The sequence below is a fragment of the Meles meles genome, chromosome 9 (assembly GCF_922984935.1).
Source record: "Meles meles chromosome 9, mMelMel3.1 paternal haplotype, whole genome shotgun sequence".
Classification (NCBI taxonomy): Eukaryota; Metazoa; Chordata; class Mammalia; order Carnivora; family Mustelidae; genus Meles; species Meles meles.
In genome coordinates, this window is record NC_060074.1 from 15,435,049 (window position 1) to 15,450,022 (window position 14,974).

General features: G+C 39.2%; 1 protein-coding gene across 1 annotated transcript in view; it reads left to right on the plus strand.

Moving 5' to 3' along the window:
• Nucleotides 1–6,325: 6,325 nt before the first annotated feature.
• Nucleotides 6,326–14,974, plus strand: part of CD28 (CD28 molecule) — a 28,155-nt gene continuing 19,506 nt past the window's right edge. Inside the window, exon 1 of the mRNA XM_046019390.1 lies at nt 6,326–6,482. Within this exon, the coding sequence (XP_045875346.1) occupies nt 6,326–6,482 (157 nt within the window). The remainder of the gene's footprint in view (nt 6,483–14,974) is intronic.

Below are 14,974 nucleotides of genomic sequence, written 5' to 3' on the forward strand. Positions count from 1 at the left end.
AAGAACATGGCTCCATGAGACCATCAGAGTTTCTGAAATAAGATTTGAGAACAACGTAGTAGACTTCCCTCATAACAATACCTCAGGGTCCTAAAACCTATAAATTTATAGTCCTAACAGTTTAGCCAAAATCTGATTGGTAGTAGTGGTAGTAGTCTTTCTCAATCTTCTATGATGATGACTGACATTTTCAGTACTTGCCACTCCCCTTTTGCTTTTTATTTATTTATTTTTTTCTTCAGATTACCACGTGAATGAACTTGTTGGTCATGAAACTGACCTAAAGCTCAGTTCAGCATTGCCTAGGCTCACCATGTGCCTTTGCGGGTGGTACACAGATTCCCAGTCTCCTCATGGTCGATTCCTTTCCTGATGATGTCAAAACTACACACATTTTGTTTCTTCCACTTGGCTGGGTCAGCAGGGAGGTAATGAGAACAGCGTACTTTTCACTTCAGGAAGACTTTGCAAGTCACATAGAATTCTTGCTGAATCTTTTTTTTTTTTTTCTGGTATTCTTATAACGTGTTATATTAGTTTCAGGTGTACAACATACTGATTCAACAATTCTATGCATTACTCAGTGCTACCAAGATAAGTGTAGTCATCATTTGTCACCATATAACATTGTTATAATAGTATTAACTATACTCCTTATGCTGTACTTTTCATTTCTGTGACTATTTTATAACTGAGAGTTTGTACCTTTTATCCATTTATCTCTTTTATCTATTCATTCGTCTCCCATCCCCCACCCCCCTCTGGCAACCACCAGTTTGTTCTCCATGTTTAAGAGTCTACCTTTTTTTTGGTAGGCTAATTGAACATAATAATAAAAAATAATACAAAGTAGAGTCTATTCTGTTGTTTGTTTCTTTGCTTCTTTATGAAGTTGGTGCTAAAGGTCAGATGAGCCCATTAAAAAAGACACATCTTCTCTCTAAAAACCTTGCTCCTAACCACTGCACTGTCAATTACATATTCAAGCTCTTGGTTGACCAGGATTTTGTCTGTTTCTACCACGACACATGCATCTAGACCAAATCACTCAAATCCCTAATTTGCTACTTACTGTGTGGTGGTAGGTAAATCACTTAACCTTTCTAAGTTTCTGTTCCTTGTCTATAAAATGGAGATATTAATAGTATACACTTTATAGGCTTGTTGTGGAGATTAAATGAGATAATACAGTGTAATGCTTAGTCAGCTACAATAACTCCTAACGGAAAGCCTCCAGAAATGTTAGCTCCACTTTTACCACTTGGGGTGTTAGGTCTCCCTAAGTAATTGTTTTAGGCTACTTTTTTTTTAAACCATATTTTTTCATGTAATCCTTGCTAATGCCTTCTAGATTGTTCATGCAGAAAGATCTTTTTGTAATAGCTATTTACTCGGTAGAAGTAATCAGCAAATATGACAGTAGTTTCCCATTTTTCATTTCTTTTAGGTGCATTTTTTTTTTCAGGCTTTGGTTCTGCTGGCTTGTGCTAGTATGCACGACTTTCTTAATGTTGTCTTTGTCTATTTTTTGAATAAGCTTTTCCTACCAAAAGCTGGGGTGATGCTACAGAGCTCATAGAGAATCTCAGGCTTCATTATTTTCCCACAATCGCCATGTGAGCATTTGAAACTCTGTAAGTCAGAGCTTTGAGGAGCATTAGAAACTAAAATGAAAGGTAAGTTTCTGGAATTTAGACCAAATAAGGTATTATCCTGGTAGGCTTGCTGTATATGATTTAGAGATAACCACATGACTTCTCATGGTTGACTGGCTTGACAACTAGAAATCTTCGTACTCTTCAATGATACTTTGTAGTTTTTTACTAGTGTATATTATTATTAATGCACCGAGCACCAAGGAGGAATACTATGCTAATTTCTAAAACAGAGTTCTGATGGTACTCATGCCATGAAGAAAAACCAATCCACATAAATATATTGAACATATATTCAACGATCCATTTTGGTTGACCCAACAAACATTTATTCAGCTGATTGTAAATGAGTATGAAATGGAGATCCATTAAATCTTGATTTCTATCCTAAGGGGGGCAAGATTTACACATTTGGGAGATATGAACTTGTTAAGTAAGGTAATCTCATCTCCATTTTATTCATGAAGAATTCAGGCTATCCATTTCTAGGATCAGATAGCTACGAAGTGGCATGACTGGGATTTGATCCCCAAGCACAAGGCTGCAAATCCTGAGTTTTAGTCAGTGGAATTCCAGATGCGTGATTTTTCTCCCGTATCTACCATTTCTCCAACACCAACTGGATGTCCCACAATTCAGTTCAGTTCTGACACTGTTTAGTTAGTGTCAGATCCTACAAATTAAGGGCTCAGTTCCAGGAAACTGCCTTCGCTTCAGATGCCGATTTCAAGCCTCAAGTTGTCACTCGTACTTCCATCTGACTGGCCTATAAACTGGGTTTCTTTCTTTCTTTCTTCTTTCCTTCCTTTTCTTTTCCTTCTTTCCTTTCTTTCTTCTTTTTTCCCGTCCTTCCTTTTTTTTTTTTTTTTTTAAAGATTTTATTTATTTATTTGAGAGAGAGTGAGAACATGAGAGGGGTGAGGGACAGAGGGAGAAGGAGACTCGCCAATGAGCAGGAAGCCTGATGTGGGGCTCGATCCTGAGACTCCAGGATCATGACCTGAGCCAAAGGCAGGCAGACACTTGACTGACCGAGCCACCCAGGGGCCCCTAAACTGGGTTTCTACCAGTCCTTGCTCAGGTTCAATAAATTGCCCCGAACAGCTCACAGAACTCATGAAAACACTTATTTACTAGGAAATTGTCACTCAGGAAATTCCAAGGGATTTAGGAGCTCTGCATCAGAAACCAGGGTCAAAGACTCAAATAGTAAAACAGAAGATTCTCCTAGCACCTTTATTGAGTAGGAAGTTCCAAATGTTTTAGGAGTTATTGGCAGGATTCAAGGACAAAGACCAAAATATGTCTTATATCATTTTCTTACACCCCCACGTCCCCCATAAGGCTCTTACCCCCCAGCCTTAGTTCCTATTATGTTTCAAATAGCCTGTAGAATTTGGCCACTTGTATTACATATTTTTTTCTGACAAGCCATGTAGTTGGGACTTCAGTATACTTGTTGATTGATTAAGGTCATTTGTTTCGTCATGATATATATGTCCTTGCATTTCAAGACCAGGTGTGGATTTAAGCAATCTGGAATTTCTTCAGGAAAGTACAGGTGCAGTTTTATGAAACAGTTTGGTTTATATCTCCCCTGTGCCATTTTGGGTCACTCGCTCTTTTCCTGTCCATACTCCAGTCACACAGACTCTGAATACAGACTCTAATAAGACATCTTGTTAAATAGGACTTGCAATGGAAAGGTAATGTATATTCCTTATTCTTTCATCCCGAAGGAATTTACAATACTGGGGAAGGATTGAAAGTAGGGAATCAGTCAAGTGCTGTGATTAGGGAACAGCAGTTCAAGTTTGAAAGATCTAGGTATTTGTTTGGTTTTGTTTTGAGAAAGAGAAAGAGAAAGATGGGGCTCATGCAAGTAGAGGGGAGGGGTAGAAGGAGGGGGAGAGTGTATCTTAAGAACGCTTCACAGTCAGTGCGGAGCCCCATGTGGGGCTCAATCTCGTGACCCTGAGATTGTGACCTGAGCAGAAATGAAGAGTCAGAAGCTTAACCAACTGAGCCACCTAGGCAGCCCAAAAGAATTAGGTTCTAATCCTGGTTGTACTCCTTCCTGACCCTCTCTCTTTCAGGGTCAGTCTTCTCTTCTGTGTAATGGGGATGACAATAGCATCTTCCTTACAGATTGTGCAAGTATTAAGTGAGATCAGGAGGGTAAAGCTCTTGGCATATTAGCACTTGCTCTTATTATGGGAAACGTAGTAGGGTCCCTTATTTTATCTCTATCATTTCTACTTCCTGGTATATGGGAATACTATTAAATTTCAAGAGGAAATGTGAAAGGATGCTAATGAAATGATTTACTTCTTTAGTGGGATACATGTTAAAAACATTCAAAGTCTGTGTTTCTTTTTATTCTAAAAAATGAAAACCAAATAAAATTGGTCAAGTAGTGAAATCAAGTACACTTAATTATTGTTTTGTGAGTTTGTGTAAGCCATCTAACTTCTCTGGGTTTCAGCTTCCTCCTCTGCAAAATAAAGGATCTAGACCAGATAATTGCATGGTTTCTTTCCACTTAATTTGATTCTATTAAGCACTGCCATAGATATAATATTAACTAGATGCTATACAGTCATCTTTAATATACTGAAGATAGTTATTAACTCATGCCTTAGCCTTTGTTATTAATCATAGGAAAATTTGGGGAGTCTTTGTTTCTACGGTACATATTCTTAATCTGTGCAATGAGCTTCAGAGCCTCAGATGGTGGATCTGAGCTGTCCGGTAGCTCCATAATAGGGATTATCTTTTAGAGAAGGGCACCTTGCCTTCTGTAAGTTGTGCCTGGAACGACATCAGGCCCTGGGTAAGATATAGAGGGTCAGAGCCAGGAATCCTGGGTCAAATTCGAGAAGTAAATCTTCCCCAGGACTGGGAACATGACTTTATCATTTACTTTTTAAAAAAAATTTTTTAAATATTTTATTTATTTATTTGACAGAAAGCGAGATCACAAGTAGGCAGAGAAGCAAGCAGGAAGCAGGCTCCCTACTGAACAGAGAGCCCAATGTGGGGCTCGATCCCAGGACCCTGAGATCATGACCTGAGCTGAAGGCAGAGGCTTTAACCTACTGAGCCACCCAGGCGCCCCTATCATTTACCTTTAATTCAGAAGTGTAAGTGAACCATTTCCAAGGATGAATTGTTCCAAAGGGCAGAGAGAGATGTTGGTACAAAAGGGTCACCAAGATCTGTTTGTGAGAAAATTGAAAAGGAGACAAAGAGGGTCTGTCAGCAGACAAATACTTCTGATCCATCATTTCTCAGATGAGGAGAAAGAGACATGAAGACTTCTTTCGCTTATAGCTAGATCATCAAAGATGTTTATGGTAACATTTTAAAATAGCAAAAAAAATTGGTAACAACACTAAGGGATTGTTAAACAATTTATGACATAATTATAGGATGGAGTATTATGCATTAACTAACAGTGATGTTTATAAAGAATGCTTAAGTGTCATGGGAAAATGTTTAAGGTGTAACAGATAATAGTATATATCTGTTGAAAAATATAAATAAAACATGATATTAAACATGTAAAAGTCTTGATAGAAAAACATATGGAAGGCAATGGGCCAAAATATTAACAATGTTTGTATCAGGGTGGTGAGATTATGGGTGAGTTTGTTTTAATAATAATTTAATAATTTATTTGCTTTAATAATACTTTAGTAATTATTTTTAACATATAAAAATGTAAAATGTATCTTTTAATAAGTTTTCTATGTGAATATACCCTACCTTAACAGTCAGAATAGAAAAACCATGTAAGTTATCTTAAAAAAAATACAGAACACCCCAACTTAGGGTAGTCATATAAAGCTTAGATTATCAGGGAAGGAGAAAAAAATTACCAGGAAGGTTTTGAGGAAGCCGTTGAGTACAAGATCTTGACCCGGATGGTAGATGAAAAGAGCAGGGTCGGCCCCACCAGTGGGATGACTCCATGTAGAAGACCTGGCCCGCCGAAGAGGGTTGCAGAGGTGTGGTTGCTGGCTTGGGGAGCCTGTTACAGAGCCTGTGTTCATGCCTCTTACTCAACCTTGAATGGCTCCTTGTCATGCTTTTGGAGTCTCCCTTTGCTCAGGAAATCCCCTCCAGATGCTCACTGGTTGGCACTTGCTGGTGGGGTGTGTTCTTGGAAGCGAGCTGGGGAAGGCTCACTATAAACCGAGCAGTGTGTGCTAAATGCTCCACAGGGCTACCTATGTCCCACACAAAAGTTCAATTCCTAATATCTATTACTCCTCCCACACTGATGTGGATGCTTCCCAAATCCCACATAATTCTTGTTGTCTTCTTGACACAGTCTTTCCTCATGCTCTGAAAATCTCTCCTCTGCGATTGGCCCTCTTCCTCCTTTAGAATACTTTGTTTGTCTGCCCTTCCATTCCTGCTGAATTCGAAGCACCTATTTCCACAGCTCGGATACTCGTGTCTGGAGAATAATTCTCATGAGCCCATCGTAGAGTAACTGACATTCTTTTTCAGTGACAAGAAAAGCTTGTCTTTAAAAGAAGAGGAAAAGTCTAAAGTCATCAAAACAATGTAATATCCTGTGTGAAATGTTGCAGTCATGATGCCTTGTGGTTTGAGTCCCTTGATCATGTGCCCCGAGGGAAAGAAGTTGGTGGGGGCTGTGAATGACGGAGACGCTCAGGCTTCGGCAGGTGCATCTTCTGTTCCCCTCACACTCTGCGCTCCTCGGGGAGGAGGGGCTGGAGCCCTGGCCCACCATTAGCACAATGATCCTCAGGCTCCTTCTGGCTCTCAACTTCTTCCCCTCGATTCAAGTAGCAGGTAAACATTTTTCATTTCTTTTCTCCTCGGGGTTTTTCTTTCCAAGTCTTTGGTGGGCTTGGCTTCTTTTAAATTTCAGACAACTTATGAAACGTGGACTTTTGAAATGTGGCTCTACCGTGGCAGCCCGTTACTTAGAAATTCACTGAGTCTCAATCTACAGTATAATATTTTAACAAACATTCTTTGGAATTTAATGAGATTTGTTTAGCTATTAATTGATAGTGTCCCAGGAAGCTATAAAAATGTTGCTTTTTTAAAAAACTGTATGATAGCTGCTTAAGTAGGTGGGTCCTGAAAGTTTTGGATTTAGACTGCCAGAATTCATACCACTGATCCATTTCTTACCGGCTAGGTTTAGATTAGTATGTGGACTTTCTAAGCCTCAGTTTTCTTCTTTATAAATTGGGGATGGTAATAACCTCATCTCAAGTTCATTGTCGGGATAAAATGAAATGGTCTGTGTGAAATGCTTAGTATAGTCAGAGCTTGGCTTGCAAGATGAATGTTAGTTGTAGTTACGACTCTACTCGAATTGAATGTGTCAGAATGAATTTTGGAGTCATTACAGAATGTGACACGACACAAATGCCAATAAATTACTTTCTTTTATAGTTGGCTGAAATCTGTTATCTTAGATTAAAATCCCTTAAGTTCCCAACGATGATGAGGAGGATATACCTAACACTATTATAACAGAGCTCCATTTCAGATGAAGAGACTGAGGGGTAGGGATGTGAATTTGTCCAAGGATATACAGATATTCGTTATGGGACTCAGGGTCTGAACCACCTTTAATCTGACTCTTCGGCCTATGCCATTGACCACGACATCATTCCACCTAACGTGATATGGTTTATAATTTCATAGCTCCAGAAAATTCCAGGGGCCAAACCATCTTTGGAAAATCACAATTCCAAACAGAAAGAGCTTGTTGCTTTGGTGGGCTGGAGACAGGTGTGTGTTCGACTTGTTCTCAGAGTTAGAAAATTGTCTCGCTTGGCTCAAGATTTGTATTGATGAATGAGCACGTTTAAATAAGAATCGTTCTTTTTCTCTTGACGATACATTGAAAAGCCAGTATCGTCAGTTTTTTTTTTCTCATTTATTTTGGTGGGTGTAGAGGCTGCATTATTTGCTGTTATTCTTAACATCGTGTGCATGGGCTCCAAAGGGTGTAATTTCCCAATGTGCACAAGTGATACAATTACAATTACGCCCATCTATTTTTGTTGCCCTCTGTGCCGGTGAGCATATTTACAAACTGTGTGTATTAATAAAATGTCCCATTCAGTGAAAGACATAAGCTGGTGAGCGGGCTTATGCCCCAGCGTCTATCTGGCAAGAATCTTTAAAATTTATTTTAAAGAAGGTCTTTAATATCTATCTTAAGGGATCTTTAGAATTTATTTTGAAAAATATTTAAAATTTCTTCATTAATTACAAGGAAAGGATAGACAGAATAGGCAGAAAGGAAAGAGAAGCTCATTCTCACAGAGACTATTTAAGTATTTGTACACAAAATACTTTCCTGATGTGCTCTTGGACATCCATCTGTCATCAACTCACTGAATCTCTTTTGAAGATGTTTCTGACTCAAAGCTTTAGATTTTTCCTTTAGAACATTTATTGAAAGGGGGGTAGCTTCAAAACCCTGTTAAGGACACACACATGTGGGACCTTTGTTTTCTCTTTTGAGATGCATCTACATTGCGAAGACCAACTCACCCCTGAAACAACTTTTACGATGTGATGCTGAGTGGCCATCTGATGAAGTAGGAAAGGGCTAGAGAAGGCACTTTTGAAGTGCTTCTCTCAATAAAAAAAACTTTTGTGATAAAATAACTACATCATACCAAAAAATGCCTGATCTATTCTAATCAATAGTGCAAAGCCTGCCGTATGCTCTTTGTCTGTATTTGTCCTCCATGAAGAAATTACAGATAAGGTAAAATTCTCTGGTCACATTGTCATCGTCCTCCCTAGCATTAAGAAAGTTTTCTGGTATGGCTGTGTTGAGATGTGTGTGGTGTGTTGTGTATGCGTGTGTATAGGAAAAACAGTATTACTTGGTATCTTAACTAACTGGAATTTCGATTAAAATTTTTTTAAAAAACAGGAAACTAATTTAAAGAGGTATAATTTAGGGAGCATGAGGAAAAATTCACTTACACAATTCCTTTCCTAAAGTCACATGTTTCCTACCAGATTTGAGTAATTATGGAATTGAGATCCAAAACTGAGAGGATTCTGTTGGATTTTCAAATAGGAGTCTGACTTAAAACTGTAGTTCCTTGAAAGAGAACCAATTTGTGATGGATGATAGAAGGAGTGTGCCTATAATAGATGGCATTGTTCATAGATTTTTCAGACAATATCAGCCATTTTTCAGCAAGGCTAATCATCCAGTATGAAGATAAAGATCAGGACAACTTATTTTTCCAGGAGAGGATTTCTTTTCCTTTCTCCCCAAACCTCAGCAAATAAACTGTCAAAATGGCCAGTTTGAACATGATTGATTTCTCCAATGCTTCTGGATTTCCCTTGGCACTTTTTTTTTTTTCCTCTGAGAGAGGCACAGAAAGCAGGAAGATGGTTGGTTTTTAATAAAAAATCATCAGCAAAGCAAGGTAATTAAAGAGTTCATTTTTAGTTCAGCCAATGCCCCCTTTGAGGTAGTTGTTCATAATGGCAAGTAACTGATCTCTTATAAGGAAGAGCTGCCATGAGGGTGAGCTTAGGAAAGTAAGAGAGAGGGAGAGATGAGCATTGAAAAGGCATTGTCGTCCGCAGATTGCCTATCTGCCTGATGTCCACTGCACAGTAGCCTGGTTTTTTTAAAATTTATTTTGTTTTTTTTTTTTTTTGACTTAAAAAATTGACTGGGTGTTTTGTTATCTCAAGTAAATTCAATGGGCATTTCAAATGTATAGATGTTGTTTAAGACAGGATATTACATTTTTTTTAAAGGCAACCATCCAGAAAAAACTTTTACAGCAAGGACTGTAAAATCAATATCAATATATCGATATCAAGAAATAGAATGAGTCATTTTCACAGACAGATTAGAAAGAGAAATGAATCTGTGATCGTAACTCTGAAGCTCTCACATTAAAACCTTTCTTACGGGTCGGGGGGGTGGGGATCTTGTTGTCTCTTCTTAACACATAGACTGTCCTCCCTTTTAATGTCTTTATTCTATTTTCGTGAGTGGACAAATGCCACATGAGTACCATTCAGCTTTTACCATGTGTGGATATTTTCCTTCAAGTATTTTCTGTAGGCAGTGTGCTGACATTTACAAAATGAAAATTTTTGTGCTACCAATATCCTAGAAGAAAATTCCGTTTGTGGTTTATCATCTCTGAAACAATAGCTCTTTTATTAACTAGTGTAGGCATAGATAAGGAGACACGATTGCCAACTTTCTTGTCTACAAATCAGAGGGCAGGTCTTTCAAAGCATAGTTATTTTGCAGCAGGTCACTGAAAAGGATAAAATCTTTCATTTTCCCCTTTAATCTTGGTTAAATGTTTGCTTGCCTCTTTTCTTCAAGAAGTTTGTTACTTATGGAAATACACAGAGGCCAGTATGAGTATTCTTCTCAGTAGATGGTTTGGCTGAACTTCTGGGAAAAAAAGACATCTGGGTGGTTTTGTGACTGACTGAAGGGGTCTCAGGTTTTTGAAGCTGTGTTAGAAAATCTGTCTCTTTTATGGCGATTTCTTGACACGGCGTTGTCATCAAAACATGGTACCCCAAGCTTTCAGACTGAGAATTGTTGCATAAGAATGGGTCCCTGGAGCTGGGGGGAAGGGAACACAGGCCCCATGGGGAAGTGGTTGCAAAATGGGTGTCTAACTTCTTGCTTGTTACCCTCATTTTGATGACCCTGAACTTCAGAAGAGAGGAGGACTGGATGGGGTCAAGGGCTACCTGGTCATTTGTTAGAGGATGTGAGAAAGAGAGTTTAGACTCCTTTGGTCTTGGTATTTAAAATATTAAGTTCACTGGCGTCTTGACTGGGTCTGTGTATCACCACGCAGGTTACGCGTGTTTATGTTTTCAGTGCTGGATGAAAACCTGCACTGTGGTGGAGAATTTCTTACTTAACTCTGAGCTGCAACGTTATCTCTGCATCACCATTACCGTCATCTTTTCATTTGTCATCATCTCCATTATCTGTGGGACTCTGGCTGCCACGGCAACTGTGTTAATGGTTCCTGATGGTGTCATAAATGTCACCCACTCATAGTTCACTCTGACCTCTGATCTAATCGGGGGCCCTTTTCTGCAGGATCTAAGTGAACTTCGTGGCTCACAATTCACCATGTAATGTATTGATTACAGCAGGAATTCCTGTTCATCACCCACTCTTCATACAAGAATCTGCATTACTGACATGTCTTACATTGTAATAGTGACATCGATTCCCTTGTTGGGAACATAGATGGTTGTTTGATTTTTTTTTTTTTAACCCTTGCTGAGAAGGGGGAGGGTTGTGCTTTTCATTGCTTAGGGATACCTAACAGATGTTGAAGTATCAGAACATCACTGTGGCTGTAATCAGCTTCCATGTAACCCGATGACTTTCTTTGGTATTGAACACTACTACTAATAAGGTTACAGAATTTAAGACCATCTTTAGGAATATTGGGTCCAGGAGGGTTCCATTTCTGATCCACAGACTCTGTCCCATAGAAACTGGGTGAGAATGGGCACATTTGGGAAGAATGTTTCCTTTTACTGAAGCTCCCGGGGGGACTAAAACAGGGTATTAATAGGTTACTGTTCTCTAAAGTACTAGGTTCCTGTTCTGTAAAGTTCCTCCTTCTTACATGTTAGCAAGACAAGTCTTCATTCGTGTGCCCATTTGATAGGTATTTATTAACATCTTCTAGTTGCTATTCTAGGTACTATGACCGATACAAAAACCCAGTCTGAGCTTCAATGAAGTAAAAATGAGAATTGTAGAATCTTTCTAGAATTTTTTTTCTTTCAATTTAGCATCATTGTGAATGATTCACTCTTTGTGGTAATTTATTTTATTTATTCTCTGTATGTAATAATTTAGTTTAGTTTAAGCAGCAGCATCCATATAACTGGTGAATTCAACCAGAGACATTCAGAGACGGGCAAGGACTTGGATATCTCTCAAGCTATTGAACCAGTGGCCATGATGATGGCTCCTGGAAGATGCTAAAGAAAAGTGATTTTGCAATGTTCCCTGGCATGTTTTGGATGATCTAAGGCTGGACCCCTCTTGCTTATGCAGTCAATCATCTTTCAAACCGCAATTTGCGGCTTTCTCCACAGTCCCTGTGAAGACTGCTCTGGGCGTTTTTGACTTTTCTGATGCTAGAGCCTTCCTGGGGTTCCCTCTCTCCCCCTTTCCACCTATCCAAATCCTGCTCATCTTTCGTTTCATGACTATAATGCAAGATTCCCTTCTTTTGCGGAAGCTCTCCGGGGGTATTCAGCCTTTATTATGGACTTGAAAGAGGAGTTCCAGTGGCAGTATAACTCAATCTAACAAAGACTTATTAAACCTCTGTTATATTTCAATCTTTACGGGAGTCTGAAGGAATATAAAAAGAGGAAAAGAGGTATAAGGACTTAGCACACAAGAACTGCTTGTGTAACTAACCAAGTTCTCTCTGCAGCCATAGACTTTTTGAAGCTGAGAAGACCCTACATGACATGATATAGCAGTGGGGAAACAGATAACGAAGTCTTTGGCTATTTCTCCTGCTGTTTCATGCCTTAATGACTTTGTATACATTATGCTCGTAATCTGAAGTGTCCCCTACACCTCTCACTTGAAGAAGCCTTCTCTGACACCCTAAATGGCAAAGTGAGGGACTTCTTTCCTTCTCAGGGTTCCCAAAACTGTTATTGTGCAGTGATACATCTGTTTCTCCTCCTAGAGTATGAGCTCTTTGCAGGTAGGATCATGTCTTATTCATCATTATAACTTCACAGCACAGCGAAGATATAACTGAAGATTCCAGCACAGTGTTGGAAGCATTATTAGGTGTTCAACAAATATTTGTTGAAGAAGGAGGTCAATCAGTTAGTACGAAAATGAGGAAGCATAACATCAATATTCTAGTAAGATTAATATAGAATAGTAAGCATTTATGGGAATTGAATGGTACATTAAAACTAGATACAATTTGAATGGGTAATGTTTTTAATAATTCCTAGCTCATACTGATTTTTCACTTATAATGTGCCAGGCACTATTCTCCCTGGATTCCCTTATATTAAATAGTGTGTTCTTCCCTGAAATCCTCCAAAACAGTTGCGAAGATCTTCTTATCTGTATGATGAGGAAATTGAAGGATGGAGCAAACAGAGCAACTTGCCTATGGTCACCCAGCTAGTAAGTGAGTCAATCCAGACCTTTGCTCCAGGATTCATGTTCTTAACCAATTCCATGTAACTTCAGAAGGGAGAAGCAATACAAATAAAGAAATTAAACCAGGGATATTGTTCTGTGTTCTCAGCCAGAACTGAATGTGTGGAAGTGTGGAAAGGTAGGGTAGAAACAGGTCAAACCAAGACTGAGCACTGGTACCCCAAGTTTGGACTTTATTTTCAAGGCATTGTGATGCGGCTGGAAGCTTTTGGAAGCAGGATGGTCTAGAATGTATAGAGACTAATGGCAAGGGGCCCACATTGTAACACTTTTCCAGGAGGGGGGTAGTAGTTTAGAATTTGGGTAGCAAAGGTGGGAACAGCAAGAAGTGACTATTCTGAGGGATGCTTGAAAAGTAGAAACTCCAGGATATAGTGCCTGGTTTGTGAAAGAGAGGGGGGGATCAAGAGTGATGTCAAGATTTTTGGCTTCATAGGGGAATGGTGGTATCACCACCTGCCATCAAGATGTTGTGCAACTGAGTTTTGGGGAAAACTGATGTTTAGTTTTAGAACATTGAGTTTGAAGTAAAGGCTTGAAATGGCAGAAAAATGTCCTGTACAAAGCTGAAGCTATGGGAGCCAGGTAAGAAGAAAATATCTAGGAATCCTCATCTTTGGAGTAAAGCTGATGTCATGGGAAAGGATGTCGGTAGAAAGGAGAGAGTTGACTTGTATCTGGAAAATTGCTCTATTAGGAGTTAGCTGAAGAGGATGATCAACCAGTGAAGGAGACAGAGAACATGTTTGGAGAGAAAAGAGGAGAAAGAGCCTTGATAGAACATCACTAAAGCCAAAGGAGGAAAGAATTTCAAAAAGAGACCGTGCTTAATAACATCAATTATATAAGGGAAGAAGTGAATAGTGGCCTGGGAAGGCTATTGGTTTTGACTAAAAGGAAGCCAGCTGGGACTTTTGAGCTTAGATAGAATGGTAGGAAAGGAAGATAAGACTTCAAAAGGTTAAGAAAAAGTGGAGGGGAACAAAATAGAGATAGTAGAAAGAGAGGAAATTGCTAGGTAAAGTGAAGACAACTGGGAAGTTCTATCAACTGTGATGTTCACCATTTATTGTATATGATATGGTAGGTATGTAATAAATGTTTGCAAACTCAGTGACTTTATTATGTTTAAGATGTAGAAGGAACCAAGTGCTGCTCTTGAGTGTGTGTGTGTGTGTGTCATGTTGAAGGGGTGGAAGGTAGAGAGGGCCATTAGGAAATAAAAAGAGAAGGAGGGAGAACAATGAAGGACAGAGGCAGTTTTCACCTGGAGATGGGGAGAAAGATTTGGAGCACAGAGGATGAGAGTATTAGAGAGAAGAGGACAAATCTCTAAGAAGAATGGGGAGGGAGAGAAGAGATTTATACAGGCAGCAATATAATGTCAGGATGGAGCAGGGCTAGATGAGTGATGATTACATGCTGGCATACTTGATATTAAAAGCTTTTCCTTAAAAAATATATCTATTTCATTCTCTCAGAACAGGTTTTAGAGTTAAACCTGTATCAACAAGGGCCACTGGATAATACATGCCTTGACTTTGAAGACTTCGCCCATCTCATTTTAAATTTGTTTGAGCCTTCAAAAATGTACAATATGGCTTGGCCTGGCCTCAGCTCATGGCTGAAATAAGAGGGTCACGAGGTTCAGATCAATCCTGCCCAATATCATGGGCAGGGCTCCAGTTTCCAGTCAGGAAATTTAATCTCAGCATCTCCCTGTGTTTTTTGGACCCAGGATGTAGCTGCTTGCTGTTGGCTTTGGGGAGGCCATGTCTGTTTTTCTACCCTGCATTCCCTTTTATTTTTTTCAAACTTAAAAGCTAACACCACTGATTTCTCAAGGTAGGGGGGATGTGATTAGGAGTTTTAGTGTGTTGAAATGTGACAAAATCCTTTCTAGGCCTTCATTTCCTTGTCTGATATGTGAGGGGGTTGGACTTGAAGACATCTTCGGTCTATTTCTGGCTTAAACATCCTTCTTACATGCAATAGAAGCGCTGGCTTTTATCAGTTGTAACAAGACAACTCAACCACCCCACCACTTTGTGGATGCTCTCACAATCTGAGA